The sequence below is a fragment of the Orussus abietinus genome, unplaced genomic scaffold (genome assembly GCF_000612105.2).
Source record: "Orussus abietinus isolate OABI.00-Male unplaced genomic scaffold, Oabi_2.0 scaffold973, whole genome shotgun sequence".
NCBI lineage: Eukaryota > Metazoa > Arthropoda > Insecta > Hymenoptera > Orussidae > Orussus > Orussus abietinus.
In genome coordinates, this window is record NW_019395115.1 from 1 (window position 1) to 16472 (window position 16472).

A 16472-nucleotide genomic window follows, 5' to 3' on the forward strand; every position below is an offset into this window, starting at 1 on the left:
ATTACCATCACGAGTACGTGAGCCACCAACGGCGACTGGTAGATGGTACCGCCGTCGCCAGTACGCGAGTCCCTCCCAGAAATTCGTTGCGCCGCCCTTGGGGACAAAAAACGGTGAAAGCTAACGTACGAAACCAGAGGGCAGCACAGGATGCAATCGCACGATCCTGCCCGTGAGCAATCTCCCAACTCATCTCTGTATGTACATACTCCGAAAGTTTACGCTTCATAAATATAGAATTTATCGCCCATATTAATTTATAGTAAAGTAACGCGAAATCTACTCGTCGCTTTTTTTTTTTTCATCCGTTTGTGTATATATTGGAACATAAAAGCGCCGGATGAAGTCAATTAGTTTTTCATATAGATTACACAGTTTCCATTGTTACCAAATATATACATATCACAATGATAGAACTAGGGATTTAGTGTACATACATACCAAAATACTAGGCACGTCGCATCCGAACAGTCGCCCTTTAATATTCCTTCAACTAAGACAACTGAATTTGTTATAACGAATCACATAAACTTTCAAATGATTACATTCGACATTACCATGGAGTTAAGTATCCAATTAAGTTGGCATTATAATGTTATTACGGTTATGAATTGATCATTTTGTATAATGGAATTACACGGAACGTGTGCAAAACAATTAATGGAATCATCTGAACATAAATATTTCCGCGCATAAATGTATTGCGTTGGGATTTATTAGAACGAACCAACAGTTGGCTTAGGAAAAGTAATACGTTTGGGAAAGCCTCACGTAATTGTTCAGATAACTTGAAAGCATGTTAGTTTGCACATCACAGTTTGTGATCACGCATTTGTGGATTACAGGGACGGACGATTCTTTGCTCCGATGTTTGAAGAGTTTGTGATCGTTGCATTATCGGATTCGCTACTCTGGTAGTAGTAAATGGTTAGAAGAATCAACGAGAAAAATTCTGCATGCGAACACTAAACCCTTTTGGACTGTTGCCCTTTGAAAACGTATGAAAGGGATCATAAGTTTATTCCTTAAGACTTGGGTAAGTTATTCCCGATATTCCCCTTTCTGATCATTCAATTTCTCCACAAGGTCAAAAATAGAACCATCATCCGAAAGATCATTGTTCAGGTCCACACTTCCGCTTGCTTCAGGGAGCTGGAAATGGGAAATGGTTTACACCTAATTTACAGGCACGGGAAATAAATAAAGAACGGCAAAATCGTTGCAGATTTGGGAACCAGTAAATCCGAGGAAAAATTCGAAATCAAGTATAATAAAACGCACCTCTTTTTCGAAACGTTCAACCAGACTTTCCGCATCTTCGTCGCAAACGAACCGAATGTTGCAATCAGTGCCGTCGGTGATCAACGCATGGCCCTTCGTTCTTTCTTCCTCTGGTCCAGGGATTCTCTGCCCGAGACGATCTCGGAACGGTTTGCGAGACCTGCTCTCTCGTTCCTTTTTATGCGATCCTTTGATCGAGACGGATTGCAACGACTTGAGATAACTCTTGGTCTCGAGTCGATTCGGTGGAGTGGCGGCACCCCCTCCGAGGCACGTGGACCCGGACTCGTCGTTTTCTCGAACGCTCCGAGATTTCGGATCGTTGCAATCGATTCCTCGAGGCTCGGTCGGGGGGGCGTTTCCATCCTCCCCCGTGAACGCCGTGCTCGCCTTCCGATCTTCTCGGGTCTTGCGTTTCCCTTTCTTGTGCGATCGTTTGATCGATTCGACATTTGAGGTGAGCTCCGTCACCGTCCTCGTCTCGGGAGTCGTCCGTCCACTCGGATCTCGAGGTGACACCGATCTTCTCTTCTTAAGGGGCGTTGACGTCTCCGGGACATCTCGGTCGTTGGTCCCCTCAACCGCGACGGGACGTTCGACCGAGTCCGACAATCGGTAGGCGGACACATTCCTCCTCTTCTGCGCCGCTTCGTCCCCCGACGAGCTCGTTGCGGGATGAGCGAGAACTTCTACGGTGGGCAATGCCGTGTCGCGGACCAATTCACCGTCCCATTCTTTCTCACGATTGCGAAGACTTTGACGTCTGATAAATCCGGACAGTATTTTTCGATGTTTGTTCTTTCTGTGGGACTTCTTTACCGAGCTGTACCGAGGGAGCAAAAGCCTGCTGGAATTGACATGTTCCGGAGTGAGAGACCGCTCGTGTCCCGGTTCGAAATCATCCGCTGAAAGGTCGATAGAGCGCTCGAGTTTTGTCTCGCGCTTCGACTTCTCTGGAGTCTCCTTCCCGTTGGTAAGGTTGCTCTTCGTTTCGTCTTGAAGGTCAAATATTGAACTCGTGTCAGACGAGTCATCGATATTCCGAGAGAAAGATTTCTTCTTGATTTTGTTTTGCTTGGGGGATTTCTTGATTGAATCCATGCTGTAACATGGACTCGGACTGGGTTTGTTCATGGGAGGTGTCAAAAACCACTTGGTCGCTTCGTTCTCTGTAAAACGTCTTTTCTCGTTTGATCGCATCACACATTCTCTCTCGTCAAACTTCTCCAACCGGCGGGACGATCTCTCCTGGAATCAAAAACGTCCTTATAATCTACACATTCGTCCTACAATAACTGGATAATTAGATAAAACGATCATTCCTCTTTTTAAACATGATAAATGCGTAGTCGATACCTTCTTATGACTCTTCTTAATGGCACTTAAATTTTCGGGAACAGGTTGACCAACGTTTTCTGGTGTACGAGGTCTTTCGTTCTCGTCCTCGTTAAAATCATCAAATAAATTTCTAGGTGTTCTTTTAGTTACATTCACTTCAATCTTGCTCATCTTTTCACCTTTTCTTATTGACTGTACATTAGGAATTACACCAAATTGATTTCCTCCACCATGATTATCGGGAATAGGTTTATCGTGCTTGGTGGACACGTTTTCATTAGAATTGAGGTGATTTAGGATCCTTATTGTTCGTTCGTTACGCCTCAAAGGAGTTTGATTTTGGTTTTCATCAAATGAATTAAGCGAAGATCCTGATAAACTGTCAACATTAGATTCCCCGTAACTGATGTTAAAATTCAAGATTTTATCAAATTTGTCACATTGATTTGGGCGATTATTTTCGGTATAACAAGGACTCCCAAATGAGCTGAGACTCTTTGCTGGGCTTGAATCCAAGGTAGACAATTTATTCTCCTTCCTTGCCAGCCCACAAGGTGATGCTTCGTCTAAATTTAGTGCTCTCATTATCTTTGCCGATCTCGACAAATTTTTATCTCCAATAGGGGAGCTACAGCTAAACATCGAATGTGGTGATTTCAAAAGATGCCCGTCAAAATTTAAAGATCTATTTGTTTGGTGAAATACAAGGCTTCGATTCCTTCTTGGCATTGATTTATTTAGCACCAGTGGCGAGGAATATTGACCTAATGTAAAATACTTCATTTCTTCCTGGGGACTACGTTTGTCAATAAGATTTCTGTCACCTTCCACGTCATAGAAGCTGAGTTCTTTTTTACATTGAGTGAGATCAACTTTCTCCTCCAGAGTGTGATCGTCAAACATTATATTGGTTAACCTTTTTGTTACGGTCACAACAAGACACAATGTCTAAAGCATGAGATCTCGATAATATTTATATGGGCATGGCACTATCCACTGTCCATAACACAGTATTGAATAAACCTGAAATTAAACAAATGATCGATTAATGCATGTCCGTACCAAGGGCAGGTAGAATCATAGAAATTGAGACAATTATTTAGTAGGTTCAGGTTGAAAGTTTTTTGCAAAAAGATTTCACATTGGCGTTTTAATTATAAAATCAGTGTGTAATAAATTAATGCAAATAATATGGCCCATAATTTGACAGGAAGACAAAGAACGGGATTGACGCACGGGAAAGAATTGAGGATACGAAAGAAAATAAAATTTGAAGATCTCAGATAACGCCCTAAGGGATGACGAATTGATACAGGCATTATTGGTCTTCACGCGTTAGGATTTCTTTCAGAGGAACGTTTTCCTCTGTCGACTAACCTTTTACCCTACTTGATCTGAAGCATGAACGATGCTGAGGAGATTCGGACGAAAGTCCTTATCGAATCGAGAAGCCACTGCATTTAAAATAGGAAACACTACGCGTACTAGTCGTCAAAATAATGTACGTATGCATGTGCAACCCGATGACGAACGTTGAAGTAATAAAGCAGCGACAGGTCGAGTCCGGTCGAGTCAATCCGGTTTTGACTCGCTTTTCCGTCGCTTCCGCCGAACCTACTAGAGCCAACGCAGCGACGCGCTTGCGCGCGCACGTACCCCACCCTCACAATTAAACAGGACCAGAAAACTATCCGAAGGCATTTCAATCGTAGACAATTAATTTCAATTATTCAAAGCAGTTATCAACAGCTTTGCGCCGATTGTGAATCCTTATTATTGACGAAACCGTCAAATTTTCGACACGCTCAAAATGCCACCGGCTACACGATGGTTATGTTTACAGTAGGGATGTTCGATTCCGATTCGATTCTTTAAAAAATCGATTCTTTTGGTGAAAGAATCGATTTTTAGAATCGATTCTTTACTATTCGATTTTCTTGAGAATCGATTCTTTACCCTTAGAATCGAGAAACTTATCCTCTTTGATTGAAACGGTAGAAGGGAGAAATTCGCTTCGCTCATTGGTTGCTGTTTGTCGTCACGACAAGATTGGCTCCTGAAACTCAGCGTCGTGACGCCATTCCGTTGTAACTGACTACTTGACTTTCAACAGCCAATCAGAACGTCTCATTTATGCCGTCGACCATCTCGGCCGAAAATATCGGCCAAAGGGAAAACTAGAGAAGACGTATAACTGTTATATAAACGGCTGATAATTGTTTAGTTTTTTTATACAACATTCATTTCATTTTCATAGATACCTTTCGACGCGTCAAATGTATTAATTAACACGTTGAATGCCGTGGGGATCACCGGTGACCGGCAACCACCTTGCGATAGTACACTCGTAATTTGTTTTGGCATTCAACGTGTTAAATTTGTGTTAATTATATATAAAAAAATTTCCGATTTTTTAATCGATTCTTTGGACTCCGATTTTTAAGAGAATTGATTCTTCATGATCCGATTCAGAATCGATTTAAGAATCGATTCTTCTAAGAGAATCGACATCCCTAGTATGCAGAAATGGACTCGCGCGCGCACATGAACGTAATGAACGAGATGAATGTGAAACTATGTGCAACTTCCTGGCACTTACCTGTAGTGTTTTTCCTCAGCCCACTTCAGACGACGTGAAAGACTGCACAAAGGACTGCACCGGATTGTCCATTGAATAGTCAGCGTGAAGACGCACGATTTGCGAAACTAAATCCAGTTTCTGTTGAGGATTGCGATTTACCATTTCTTCTTTAATCAACTAAAAAAAAAATTCGCGTCACTTTGCGTGTACTCGAAAAATCGCTCAATCGTGGCTAACAGAGAATAGAAGAAAGTGCCCCTTACCAAGCTCATCTCTGGTAGTAGAGAGTGGTTTGTCACTGAACTGTAATTATAGTACAATGAATGTGTCACTTTACTCGACACGCTGACTCTTCAGGCCACAATTAGATCGATATACAGCAAACAGATATATAAACAAAGGATTTTATTGCCGAAAGCGGTCAGTGGCAAGCATTACTGTTTTCTCCCATTATTGGTTAATGATCAACTATGGCAGATTCTGCTGGTAACTGGTGTCTTATTGAGAGTGATCCGGGTGTTTTCACAGAATTGATTAAAGAATTTGGTTCGTATTCTATCTTTGGAGATCAAAATCCAATATCATGATTGACTTTAGACTTTAATTAATTTTTTGTATGACTTAAATGTCAGCATGCAAACTAATTTGGTATTATCTTATTTTTTATCATCTTACCAGGTGTCGAAGGCGCACAAGTTGAGGAATTATGGAGTTTCGATGATGAGCAGTTTGACAACCTTAAGTAAGTTGTTTCATGTAGGCCTATGCCAAAGCGCGATCGATGTGACATCATTGTACTCATAACTTTAAGATCTTTATAGTACAGATTTTTATTTCATGCTTGTTAACAATTTTTTCCATAGACCAATTCATGGGTTAATTTTCTTATTCAAATGGGTCCAAGATGACGAACCATCAGGAACCATCGTGCAGGATAGTAGATTAGATAAAATTTTCTTTGCAAGACAGGTAATCGAAATACCCTGATGCTTAATTGCTTCAACATGTTTTTTTACTAACTTCCCTAAATTCTCCTTTAGGTAATAAATAATGCTTGTGCCACTCAAGCTATTTTGAGCGTACTCTTAAATTGTAAACACCCTGATGTATCATTGGGTTTAAATTTAGAAGAATTTAAAAATTTTTGCCAAAGTTTTGATGCTAATATGAGAGGCCTTGCTCTTAGTAATTCTGATGTGATAAGAGAAGTTCATAATTCATTTTCAAGGTATGTGTAGCTAATATCGTGATATCATATGACATACGATATGGAGATAATATTTAGATAATCACAATATCTTTACATTCACAGACAAACATTGTTTGAATATGATTCAAAACATGCATCTAAAGACGACGATGTATTTCACTTCGTGAGTTATTTGCCAATAGATGGCCGATTATATGAGTTGGATGGCTTAAAGGATGGTCCAATGGATTTGGGCCCATGTCCTCCTGGTGATCAATGGGTACAAGCAGCAAAACCCATTATTCAGAAACGAATTAATAAGTAAGCTTTGTTAAGTGAATTATTTTCTTCATTACTTCATTCGTTACCCCATATGTACTGAATATTTATTAGGTACAATGAAGGTGAAATCCATTTCAATTTAATGGCAATAGTGTCGGACAGAAAGATGCTGTACGAAAGACAGAGAGCAATGGTTTGTGATCCAACGGAAGTAACTCGACTGCAGGCCCTCATTGATGAAGAAATCAGAAAATCAAAGCGATATCAAATAGAAAATATTAGAAGAAAGCATAATTACCTTCCGTTGATTATGGAATTACTCAAAATGCTTGCTAAGGAAGGAAAACTAGTGTCATTATATCAGAGAGCTAAGGAAAGAGCAATTGAGAAAGAGTCTAAAAAAAATAAAATGCAAAACAATTAATTTCGTTTCCCACGTGAAAGAAAGCATGATTTAATTACAAGTCACGGACATTTAAGGCTTTTAAAAATTGAATATTAACAGTTTATATACTGAGATGCTTTTCTTTCTCTCAAGTTTTCTAATGAAATAAATATCATTGTTTTCACACTGGATCTTAAGTACTTTTGTTTAATCCTATATGTGAACTTGATATTCAAAATTTTACCATGGAAGGAAAAAAAGTATGTGATACATTGGTTAATACTAAGTAGGTTTACCTTTTGCAGTGTACATCGTCACAGAGGAATTTTTGATAGGGTTCCAACGTTAGGACCATAGATCCTCCGTAATAGAAGACATTAGCAGTTGAAGTCTCTTCTAGTATCAGTGGTATCGCTGAGGAACGTGACTTTACCATTTTTTAAAGAAATTCGTGGTAAATATTTGTCTCGTGGGGAATTTATTATTTGTGGAATTTTCTTTTCATGTAAATAATCAAAAACATCTGAAATTTATATGAAAATGAATCCTACATGTAATGTTTGCTAAATAAATACTGAATAAAATATTTACACCTTACCACAATCATGTATTGAAATGATCTCTGAATTTAAAGTTTGAAGAAGAGAATTAAATACGTAGGAAAGAAACGTAGAGGTCATTCCATTGAAATGTCTTTTGACAGTAGTCCATGATACATCTCTTAAACTTGAGGCCCCTGTAGCGTAAAAGCTATCAAAAGGAATATATCAACTGAACACCGTTCAATTTAAAATTTACATACAAGTACTTACTACTCAATTAATTTTATCTTGATATCATTCAAGTAAATGGGTTCATTACAAAATAGTTGCATATGTAACTGAGTTAACCAGAATTTCTTTAAACAATGCCAATCAATGTTCATTTTATTCTCCATTTTTTCCCAAATAACCTTTGGGATTACAGCATTTTTTAAGTATTGTATGTCCTCATTTAAGGTGTATTTGAGTAAATATTTAATGAACTTTTCAATCATTGGTAAAGTCCAATGAATCCTTGAAGACACTGTAATTATAAAATTTAAGAAAGTAAATAAATGTTTAAAGAATGAACATGGACAGGAAGTCAGTTAAGGCAATGTCATAACCATTTCTATTTGATGCTTGTGAATTGTCAAGACCATAAATCCTTTTCAATATCTGATACCTTCGCCAAATTGAATTTCTCCCTCTATGTAACAACACGGCTAATTCAGAGAACTTCTCGTGTTGTCTGTTACAGCTTGGTGAGTTATTACGCATGTGTGCCAAGATTGTTTTGTCCTCTTCCTTACTGTACCTACAGTGCAGGAATAATATAACTGAATCATAAATCATTTATGAGCATATTATAATTTTATTTAATGTTTGATTTTATATTTCACCTTTTCCGAACCTTCCCGTCATACAATTTCCTAAATCTTTGATATACACTGTACAAAGTTCGCGAAGGCAATCCATTTGCTAAGAACTGCACAAACTTAAGCCTTTCCTCTAAACTGCATATGTAAATTTTTCTATTATGTCTCATGTACAAAAATGGCTTGACATCTTTCACATCCCAGTTATATTGCTTTGAAGAGATATTAAAAATATAAAATCATTTTTTGTACCTTTGTCTAACAGAGAATATACATTCATTTACAACACATTAGAAGTAAGATGCAAAGGATGTATCACCTTGCAAAAATCTTCCCAGTTTTTAATGATAATTTTATCTTCAGATGAAGTATACATGCCCCTTTTAATTGGTACATATTGTTCAAATAATTCTTTTTGCTTCCGAGTGGGTTGCCTGGATCCTGCATGATTTTCAATCTTATGTTGCTGTGGTACTGCATGATTAAATGTTATCCTTAATCCTTTCAGCTTCTACATATTACATATCCTCATATATGAAAACGCACTTTTAGATATTTACATTAATAAGAGCATTAACTACATTCAGATACCCTCGTGTACTTGATTATCTACTTACTTTCAGTGTTTTTGCTGGCAGTTCTTCCCTTTTCTTGACTTTTTCCAATTCGTTCAAAATATTTTTAGCTCTTACAGTTACACTAGGTTCTTTCTTATCCTTCTCCAATCGACGCCTTTTTAATTTCCCCGTGACATCCGAATTCTTTTCACTATCTATTTCTTTTTCTGAACATTCTCTCTTCTTTTTTGGAAATTTGTGAACTTCACTAGGATCTGCAATCTCCCTCTTCTTTTGATGAGAACTCATCATTGCGATATCTATTTTCAGATAACTTCTTTTTAAACGCCTTAAATTATCTTATAACACTTTACCATCATCCCTACAACAGAATCTTATTAGAAATTAATTCAGTATCGCTAAAGGCAATAACTTCATTAATTTGCCTCCACGATATACTACTAGGGATGTTCGATTCTGATTCGATTCTTTACTATTCGATTTTCTTGAGAATCGATTCTTTAACCTCAGACTCGAGAAACCGATCCTTCTTTATTAAAACGGTAGAGGGGAGAAATTCGCTTCGCTCATTGGTTGCTGTTTGTCGCCACAAGATTGGTTACTGAAACTCAGCGTCGTGACGCCATTCCGTCGTAACTGACTATCTGACTTTCAACAGCCAATCAGAACCTCTCATTTACTCCGTCGACCATCTCGGCCGGAAATATCGGCCAAGGGAAAGCTAAAGAAGACGTATAACTGCTATATAAACGGCTAATAATTGTTTAGTTTTTTTATACAACATTCATTTCATTTTCATGGATGGCTTTCGACGCGTAAAAATGTATTAATTAAATTTGTGTTAATNTTTGAATCGATTCTTTGGACTCCGATTTTTAAGAGAATCGATTCTTCATGATCCGATTCAGAATCGGTTTAAGAATCGATTCTTCTAAGAGAACCGAATATCCCTACCAAAGAATACAGAAGTCACCATAGAAGCCCAGTTCCCGTGTTGACGCTTGATACCCAATAAATAGTAACCAAGCGGGACGCTAGATCGCAGCATATTTTAGTTCAGCATTACCTTCTAGAATAATGCTATATTGGGTATTTTTATCATTCCACGCTTTGTTGAAACCAACTAATTTTTTACATGGGTTATAGATTTAATAAATCGTTTTACGAAAGTAAGTCCGAGTATTGCATGGATTTAGTACGCAATTCAAATATATGGTACTTGAATTCTGTGTAGCATCGATAATGAATATTTTAACAGCGAATCTTGGCACCAGCTTTGTCGATGTCTGATTTTCCAACTATATAAATAGTGCTGTAAATGTTATATTATGCTTTTATAATCAACATTATTAATACAGTGAAACAGATAGTATTATACAATAAAATAGTGCCGTTTAAAGTCGGGCATTGTTAAGCTTTTTACATATTATGTGGTATTTGACCGATTAATGGCTTTTCAGATAGACACGTACTCCTTAAGCTGCATTTCAACTTCTGGACTGAGCGTTCGTAGCAACTGATCAAACTGATTGTCTCCCATTAACAAGTGAAGAGTAGTTAGCTGAAATGTAAAGTACTTAACTTGCGCGATAACCGCAGAAGTTATATATTACAATATATGAGAAATAAAACATACCTGACTTTGAAAAGTTTCTTTCAAAGAAACATTGTGCACTGAATCATTTATGTCAAGGCGGTTTTTCCGCTGTTCATCCTCGGTTTCGTATTCCGTATCGTCGTACTGAGATGGGCTTGGTTGACCACTGAGCATTAATGAGCTGGAATGAAAGTTATAATAACGATATTCCGGTGTCTTTATCGGGATTGTAACAACTGTTAATATGGTGTGCGCGCTAAGACGAATAGAATTAAAATATAAAAACATACTCGTGTGGGCAACCCATATCGTCGATTACTGTTATATCATTTAGAGTTTCAATAATATTTAACACAATTCGTGGAAAATGTTGAAGAATACAGGATGGACTGTTTGCTCCAAGAAGAGAGCATAAAGCAAGAGCTAATAATTTACGTCGTTCTGGTTCAATCATGGCTGGCATTCGATTTAACCACATGTGAACCATTCTGTTGAGTACGACTTCTTCACTCGTATCATTTCCGTTTGCTTGTATATCCCTTGATAATTCACCAACGACCTACAATCGTTAAACGTTCTGCATGTCAAAACTTACGTTTCATTTTTTTTTTCTCAATGTACTGTACACCTAGTTATGCAAACCTGTACAAAAACATCTTTGGAACTAAGTAATACCCTAGCCATGATCGACAGATACATCAGCATAACCATAGGATGTTCTTCTCCTTCGTACACACCCCTGAAAAGTAACGTACTACATATAGAAAAAATAGAAAATATTGAACATATAGAAAAAAAACTTACTTGAATATCTTGAACAAGAGTGGCTTCATCAACTGAGGGCCTTGTTGAGACAAGGCTCTGAGACATGTTTCGAAAACTCTCATCACCATTACTATGCCTTCGGATCGTAAATCCCCTACGAGAGACCTCAACGTGTCAACTATCACTGCTCCCCATTCGCCTAGAAATTCCTGAGGACTGAGCAGTACGTATGCTTGAATTATGTACAAGCACAACCTGAGATTCTCGGTCGAGGATTCTGAAAGCAAATACAATTTGTTGGTTCGAAAAGTCTTGCCACAAGCCAAGCACTTTCGAGAATGCTTTCAAGGTGGGAAAATGCACCTAGTAGAGGAGGCATGTTTCGAAAAAGGTCCATTATGGCAGGCGTAGCCTCTGATGTATTTTCTAGAAGTACAAGCCACAACTCTAGACCATCTTCGAGGAGATAAACGTGACCGTCTCGATTCATGTCACAGCTCATGGCTATCACACTGATCACCAACGGTTTCAGAACAGCACTGTCCGAACGTAAAGCCTGTAGCATATGATAATACATTTAATTGAAATACGTAATACATGCTGCTATCGTTAACTATTGTACCAAAAAACACAATTCGAGTAAATAATGTTAGGAAGAACTAATACAAACTTTCCTTTCATTAGTAAGTTGGACGAATGTCTGTGAATGAAATAATAATCTCGACAATTAGAAAAATATTTGTATGTAAAGATGATGAAAATAAATGTCGTTTTTGAACTAAGTAATAAAGTGAGAATTTAATGAAAATAAGCACATGCCTTCTCCAATTGTACAAGGGTCGACACTATGGCACACCTCAACATGTCGTGTTCTTCAGATTGTTGCCAGAGCAAGGGTAAATATGTGCTAAGAGCGTTTACATGAGGCTTTATCCCACTGCCGACTCGTTCGACCATGAAGGAAAGCAAATATAATACGTGCATCTGAAAATTCACGTCATCATAGTCCAAGAAAGAAAAACGATATATTTTATATAAATTATTGAGATAATAACATACTTTGGTGTCGCATTTATTGACTTCCTTTAGAAGAGAGAAGAGTTGAGAAAATGCAGGTTCCAGGTATGGAGAGAAATCTTCCGTCTTAAATTCTAAATTGTCCATAGCTATTTTTAGGGCATCGCTCGCTGCCAGTCGAACTCCTAAATCTTCCTCCGGGTTGAGCGCCTCGACCATCAATTTATACAGTTCTGGTCTCAATTGTACGCTCAATTTGACTTCTACAATTCAATATATTCAGCTTTACTATAGAAATTGAATCAAGAATCGTGTTTCTAGCCTTCTGCGGTGCTTTCCATATGTCTATCTTGAAAGTACACATACCCGCCCAACGTCCTATTAGCCAACATACACGACGTCTTATAATTCTGTAATTATTACTTCGGACCTTTAATTCTTGTTTTAAAGTCGTTGAGAACCATTGATCGAAATTGACCTAATAAAAATATGTTTCCTTTAATTCTTATTCATTCTTAAACGTTCTCGTACCACTGACCAATTGTTCCAACCTGATCATATAAGTCAGAAGCGGCAAGGCCGACTGCGTTGTAAACTGCGTCTTTTAACAGTATAGCATGTAAATTATTCGGATCTACGGGCTGATAGTGATGTTGCATTAAATCAACTACAACCGAAATTAAAACATTTTTGTAATGATGGAAGATCGCGTGGAACACAGACTCCGTACACGGCTGCAACAATTAAAATATCAATATTGTTTTCTGAACAGATATCGCAAGAAAAAAGACAGTTACCCTCAGACTATATTTCCATGATTCTCCGGCATCATCGATGGCTAAACAAAATGTATTCAAAATTATCCTTGTACGGTTACGATGTCATCAATCGTAAGAATCATAATGAAGATAAATTACACATTCTAAGAATTCATCTACTTTTTCATATTACCGAAATTTTCTGGATCCGTATCCCAAAGCTCTAAATCCACCGATGTCAGTTGAAAATAGTGTGTGACTAGTCTTGAGCAAATTTCAGTCAATGTCTCAGCAGTAAAGAACTCTTCCCTCAATTGATGCGCTCTGAGAGCAAGAGTGCACCTGGTCTCTGCAAAGAATAGACGATATAGTTTAGAAAATTACATTCCATTGATTATATGACGAAACCTAACGATCGGTTAAATTCATTATTAATCGCGTAAAATGCAAGTCAGACTGTACGCGTTTAACTGTCTACATGGCGGTATCGTGTCCGGTACATCAATAATGTGTACTACCTTCTATTTTTTTGGATTGCGTATATTTGGTACACATTAGAATGCTCTTCACCAAGTTTAAGCACTGAATGATAAACCTTTCAAAGGCCAATGCTTGACCAGCTTCCGTAAAACAGTAATACACTGAAAATTCTAAGGAAGCCGGTATTAGTTCCACGTAACAAAATGGATGCATTTCTAACACGCCGACTAGGACTTTCGTCAAGTGTATGATAAATTTGTCACATGCATCCAGCTGTATGCCTCTTGTCGCCATCGTTTTTCCTAAGAACAAATCAAAATGACTGAAATAAGTTTCAAGTAATGAATAGATGGTTTTCTAATAATGCAAACATAAGAGGAAAAATACTCACGACATTCGAGGCTGTTTCTTGCACGTTCGAAGATAACCTTTAAGAATAACATAGCATCTTGAGATTTTGATGGTTCATTGAATCCATATATAATCAGTTTTCTGAGTATCCTCAGTAACAGCAGAGCTTTCTCTAAAACCTCTTGCATTTGATTGGCATTGCCTCCACTTGATGCCAAAATTAGGAAAGACTCGGTATACGTGTTCCATAAGTTTAGAATGAAGCTAAACACATTATTGGTTAATTCAATAAACAATGCTCTATCGCCTGCAAGTCTCTTAGATGCTAATGTTTTAACAACATGGTGGAGCGTTAACAAAGCTCTGTGCTGGGCCAGAGAATTTTGTCCTCCTATCGCTTCCAAAAGAGTCGGAACGAGAGTCCCCCATTCTCTGGGGCAATCTAGTCTGAAAGGTACAAATTGACAGACAATAATTTATATTGTTTTAAACATTATCTCAATACCTTAATTTTTTTTAACAAATATCTAACGACTTCAATACCTAGCAATTCTGGCAATTAAAACAGAGAGTTGTACAGCCAAGTGATTAATCGGTTCATCAAAATTAGCAATCAGCCGCTGTCGAAGGAATTCTTTCTCATCCTCCGCGATGGCACTGTAACATTGTTTTTACAAAATTATACCAAGGTGAATGCATGACGCTTTGGCAAGTGCAATAAATTATATGGAAGCCCTTACTCGGGTGCATTTTTCCTCCAATATCTATCAACGCCATTCTTGAAGTACAATATAGCCATCCATCTGACATTTACGGCTAAGGAATGATTTGTAAACACATTCTGAAACCATATTATCAATATCATGATTATAACGATACACCATACAATTCATCAGAACTCTGCTTATCGCTTTCGAAAACTTACAAATAACGCCGTATAGAATCCTCTTTGAGTCTCCCACTGTTTAAGCGTCTGTTCCGCTGGTTTCAGTACATTTGGATCTTGGCTACCAGCTTGATGAAGAACATCTATTACTGCCGCATCCATATTGTTGCACTAAACATTTAATACTGTTTAAGTGTCAAATGTTGATTTACATAAGAATTATTTAAAATTGCACGTCAAAAAATCGATTAGAAAATTAGATTGTTATAATAAAAAAAATTATTGCAATATACGTGCAACAAATATCCATACAATCCATCTGACAATGAGCAATCGTGTAATTTCATAAATTACTAATTAGTAAAGGCACAAGTTAAGAAAGTTTAACTTATTTATATGTCATTTTTCATATTATACCCATGTCTGACAGATAATAATAAAGTATTACGACCATCAAAGAAAGTTAAAACTGACCAGTAAGAAGCCATTTCAATGGAAAGATTTTGATACACATCATCCACGGAACTGCTCAGAAAAACTAATTTTATCAATTTTCTAAACAATAGCTTTTACTGTATAGTTTAATTAGATTAGATTAACATCGAATTAGGACAAAGAGCTAGACAATCCAGGAAATTTTCAACCGTAATGTATGAAAGTACAACAAATATTATAATACGATATACATCGAAGGTTATTAAAAGAGTATAAAATCAAAATCGATACGACGTGCCAAGTTCGGTACATTGTCTTCAAAATATTCATAAAACAAGAAACTTCAATCAGTACGTAGAAGTCGAAAAACGATAACAAGAAAAACAAGTCATCTAATCTAGCTAGTGACGTTCTAACCTAAATGACCGGCGAAACAGAACCAAAAAATAGCGCGTTACCTGGCTTGCTTACGGATTTCAAGAAGATCGCTTAGGGCCACTCCATTTATACTTTATTCCAATGTTTATGTAGCCAATCAATACATTATGAAATCCCTTGAAGGTTTGCAGCGGTTGCTCCTGTTCGAATTGTCAGAAGTCACAATTGGACTTAGCGGTTCCGACCAAGCTCTTCGTTCCGGATGGATTCGGTCATTCGTGTGGCGAAGTAATCGTTTCGATTCGGTTTTAACTATGTGTCGCCCCTTTACCGATCACTACTTTCGCAAACTAGAACAGACTAACGTCGGCTCGTCAGGTTAGGCTCGACCTGAGGCCAACGACGAAGAACGACAATCCGTACTTGGAGCAACCTAAGGTCGGTATTTCATTAGCGCTACACGGCAACCGACGGAGCGAGGAAGTGAGAATAAGAGATTCCGATTGGTTGCAAAGAAATGACGAAATGGAACTAGTTTCGCTGTACATACGTACTAGAGATGAGTCGGGAGATTGCTCACGGGCAGGGTGACCTCCGTGCTTTAACATATTTGAACTCCTTCTACCAACAAGTGTAGCAAGCTCAATTTCGATTAACTGCCCATGATATCTTACCAAAAATGTCTGCTTCCAGGTGATCCACCTAAACCTGCAAAGGGGCACAAAAGTACAGGTAAAACAGAACATTGAAGGAACACCTGGAAGTCGCCAGA

At 37.8% G+C, this 16472-nt stretch overlaps 4 protein-coding genes across 5 annotated transcripts; 1 reads left to right on the forward strand and 3 right to left on the reverse strand.

Annotated features, from left to right (window-relative positions):
* Window positions 1-457: 457 nt before the first annotated feature.
* LOC105700583 lies at window positions 458-4312 on the reverse strand. Its single transcript, XM_023433652.1, has 4 exons — window positions 3997-4312; window positions 2638-3642; window positions 1282-2529; window positions 458-1152 (listed from the first exon to the last, which is right to left on the reverse strand). Exons 2-4 carry the CDS (start codon window positions 3520-3522, stop codon window positions 1042-1044), a joined length of 2244 nt encoding a protein of 747 aa, XP_023289420.1. The 5' UTR covers window positions 3523-3642; window positions 3997-4312; the 3' UTR covers window positions 458-1041.
* A 1296-nt stretch (window positions 4313-5608) lies between these two features.
* Window positions 5609-7245, forward strand: LOC105700585 (ubiquitin carboxyl-terminal hydrolase isozyme L5). Its single transcript, XM_023433653.1, has 6 exons — window positions 5609-5746; window positions 5879-5942; window positions 6064-6169; window positions 6241-6428; window positions 6513-6710; window positions 6783-7245. Exons 1-6 carry the CDS (start codon window positions 5671-5673, stop codon window positions 7093-7095), a joined length of 945 nt encoding a protein of 314 aa, XP_023289421.1. The 5' UTR covers window positions 5609-5670; the 3' UTR covers window positions 7096-7245.
* A 146-nt stretch (window positions 7246-7391) lies between these two features.
* LOC105700584 lies at window positions 7392-9552 on the reverse strand. The gene is made up of 7 exons (XM_012426562.1): window positions 9073-9552; window positions 8775-8966; window positions 8480-8667; window positions 8204-8394; window positions 7869-8121; window positions 7655-7806; window positions 7392-7579 (listed from the first exon to the last, which is right to left on the reverse strand). Exons 1-7 carry the CDS (start codon window positions 9322-9324, stop codon window positions 7434-7436), a joined length of 1374 nt encoding a protein of 457 aa, XP_012281985.1. The 5' UTR covers window positions 9325-9552; the 3' UTR covers window positions 7392-7433.
* A 608-nt stretch (window positions 9553-10160) lies between these two features.
* On the reverse strand, window positions 10161-16105 carry LOC105700636 (importin-11). 2 transcript variants are annotated; one of them, XM_012426669.1, is made up of 18 exons: window positions 15794-16105; window positions 14927-15058; window positions 14742-14842; window positions 14545-14658; window positions 14042-14448; window positions 13689-13952; window positions 13364-13519; window positions 13210-13250; window positions 12964-13146; window positions 12779-12890; window positions 12455-12675; window positions 12215-12379; window positions 11759-11951; window positions 11435-11672; window positions 11273-11369; window positions 10921-11189; window positions 10670-10811; window positions 10161-10594 (listed from the first exon to the last, which is right to left on the reverse strand). In XM_012426669.1, exons 2-18 carry the CDS (start codon window positions 15047-15049, stop codon window positions 10490-10492), a joined length of 2931 nt encoding a protein of 976 aa, XP_012282092.1. In that variant the 5' UTR covers window positions 15050-15058; window positions 15794-16105; the 3' UTR covers window positions 10161-10489. The 2 variants fall into 2 exon arrangements, with proteins under 2 accessions (XP_012282092.1, XP_012282091.1); XM_012426668.1 differs by having other exon boundaries at window positions 15781-16105.
* Window positions 16106-16472: the final 367 nt, after the last annotated feature.

What these genes read in the sequence shown, in the direction of transcription:
- LOC105700584 (XM_012426562.1), bottom strand. Translation starts at nt 9,324, where the DNA reads ATGATGAGTTCTCATCAAAAGAAGAGGGAGATTGCAGATCCTAGTGAA. An exon ending in GACGGGAAGGTTCGGAAAAG is followed by an intron (nt 8,395 to 8,479) that starts GTGAAATATAAA and finishes CCTGCACTGTAG; the next exon opens with GTACAGTAAGGAAGAGGACA. An exon ending in CATTTCAATACATGATTGTG is followed by an intron (nt 7,580 to 7,654) that starts GTAAGGTGTAAA and finishes TATAAATTTCAG; the next exon opens with ATGTTTTTGATTATTTACAT.
- LOC105700583 (XM_023433652.1), bottom strand. Translation starts at nt 3,522, where the DNA reads ATGTTTGACGATCACACTCTGGAGGAGAAAGTTGATCTCACTCAATGT. An exon ending in TTAAGAAGAGTCATAAGAAG is followed by an intron (nt 2,530 to 2,637) that starts GTATCGACTACG and finishes TTTTGATTCCAG; the next exon opens with GAGAGATCGTCCCGCCGGTT. An exon ending in TTGAACGTTTCGAAAAAGAG is followed by an intron (nt 1,153 to 1,281) that starts GTGCGTTTTATT and finishes TCCCATTTCCAG; the next exon opens with CTCCCTGAAGCAAGCGGAAG.
- LOC105700585 (XM_023433653.1), top strand. Translation starts at nt 5,671, where the DNA reads ATGGCAGATTCTGCTGGTAACTGGTGTCTTATTGAGAGTGATCCGGGT. An exon ending in AGAATTGATTAAAGAATTTG is followed by an intron (nt 5,747 to 5,878) that starts GTTCGTATTCTA and finishes TCATCTTACCAG; the next exon opens with GTGTCGAAGGCGCACAAGTT. An exon ending in AAATTTTCTTTGCAAGACAG is followed by an intron (nt 6,170 to 6,240) that starts GTAATCGAAATA and finishes ATTCTCCTTTAG; the next exon opens with GTAATAAATAATGCTTGTGC.
- LOC105700636 (XM_012426669.1), bottom strand. Translation starts at nt 15,049, where the DNA reads ATGGATGCGGCAGTAATAGATGTTCTTCATCAAGCTGGTAGCCAAGAT. An exon ending in CTCTTGTTCAAGATATTCAA is followed by an intron (nt 11,370 to 11,434) that starts GTAAGTTTTTTT and finishes GTTACTTTTCAG; the next exon opens with GGGTGTGTACGAAGGAGAAG. An exon ending in AAGAAACTTTTCAAAGTCAG is followed by an intron (nt 10,595 to 10,669) that starts GTATGTTTTATT and finishes TTTACATTTCAG; the next exon opens with CTAACTACTCTTCACTTGTT.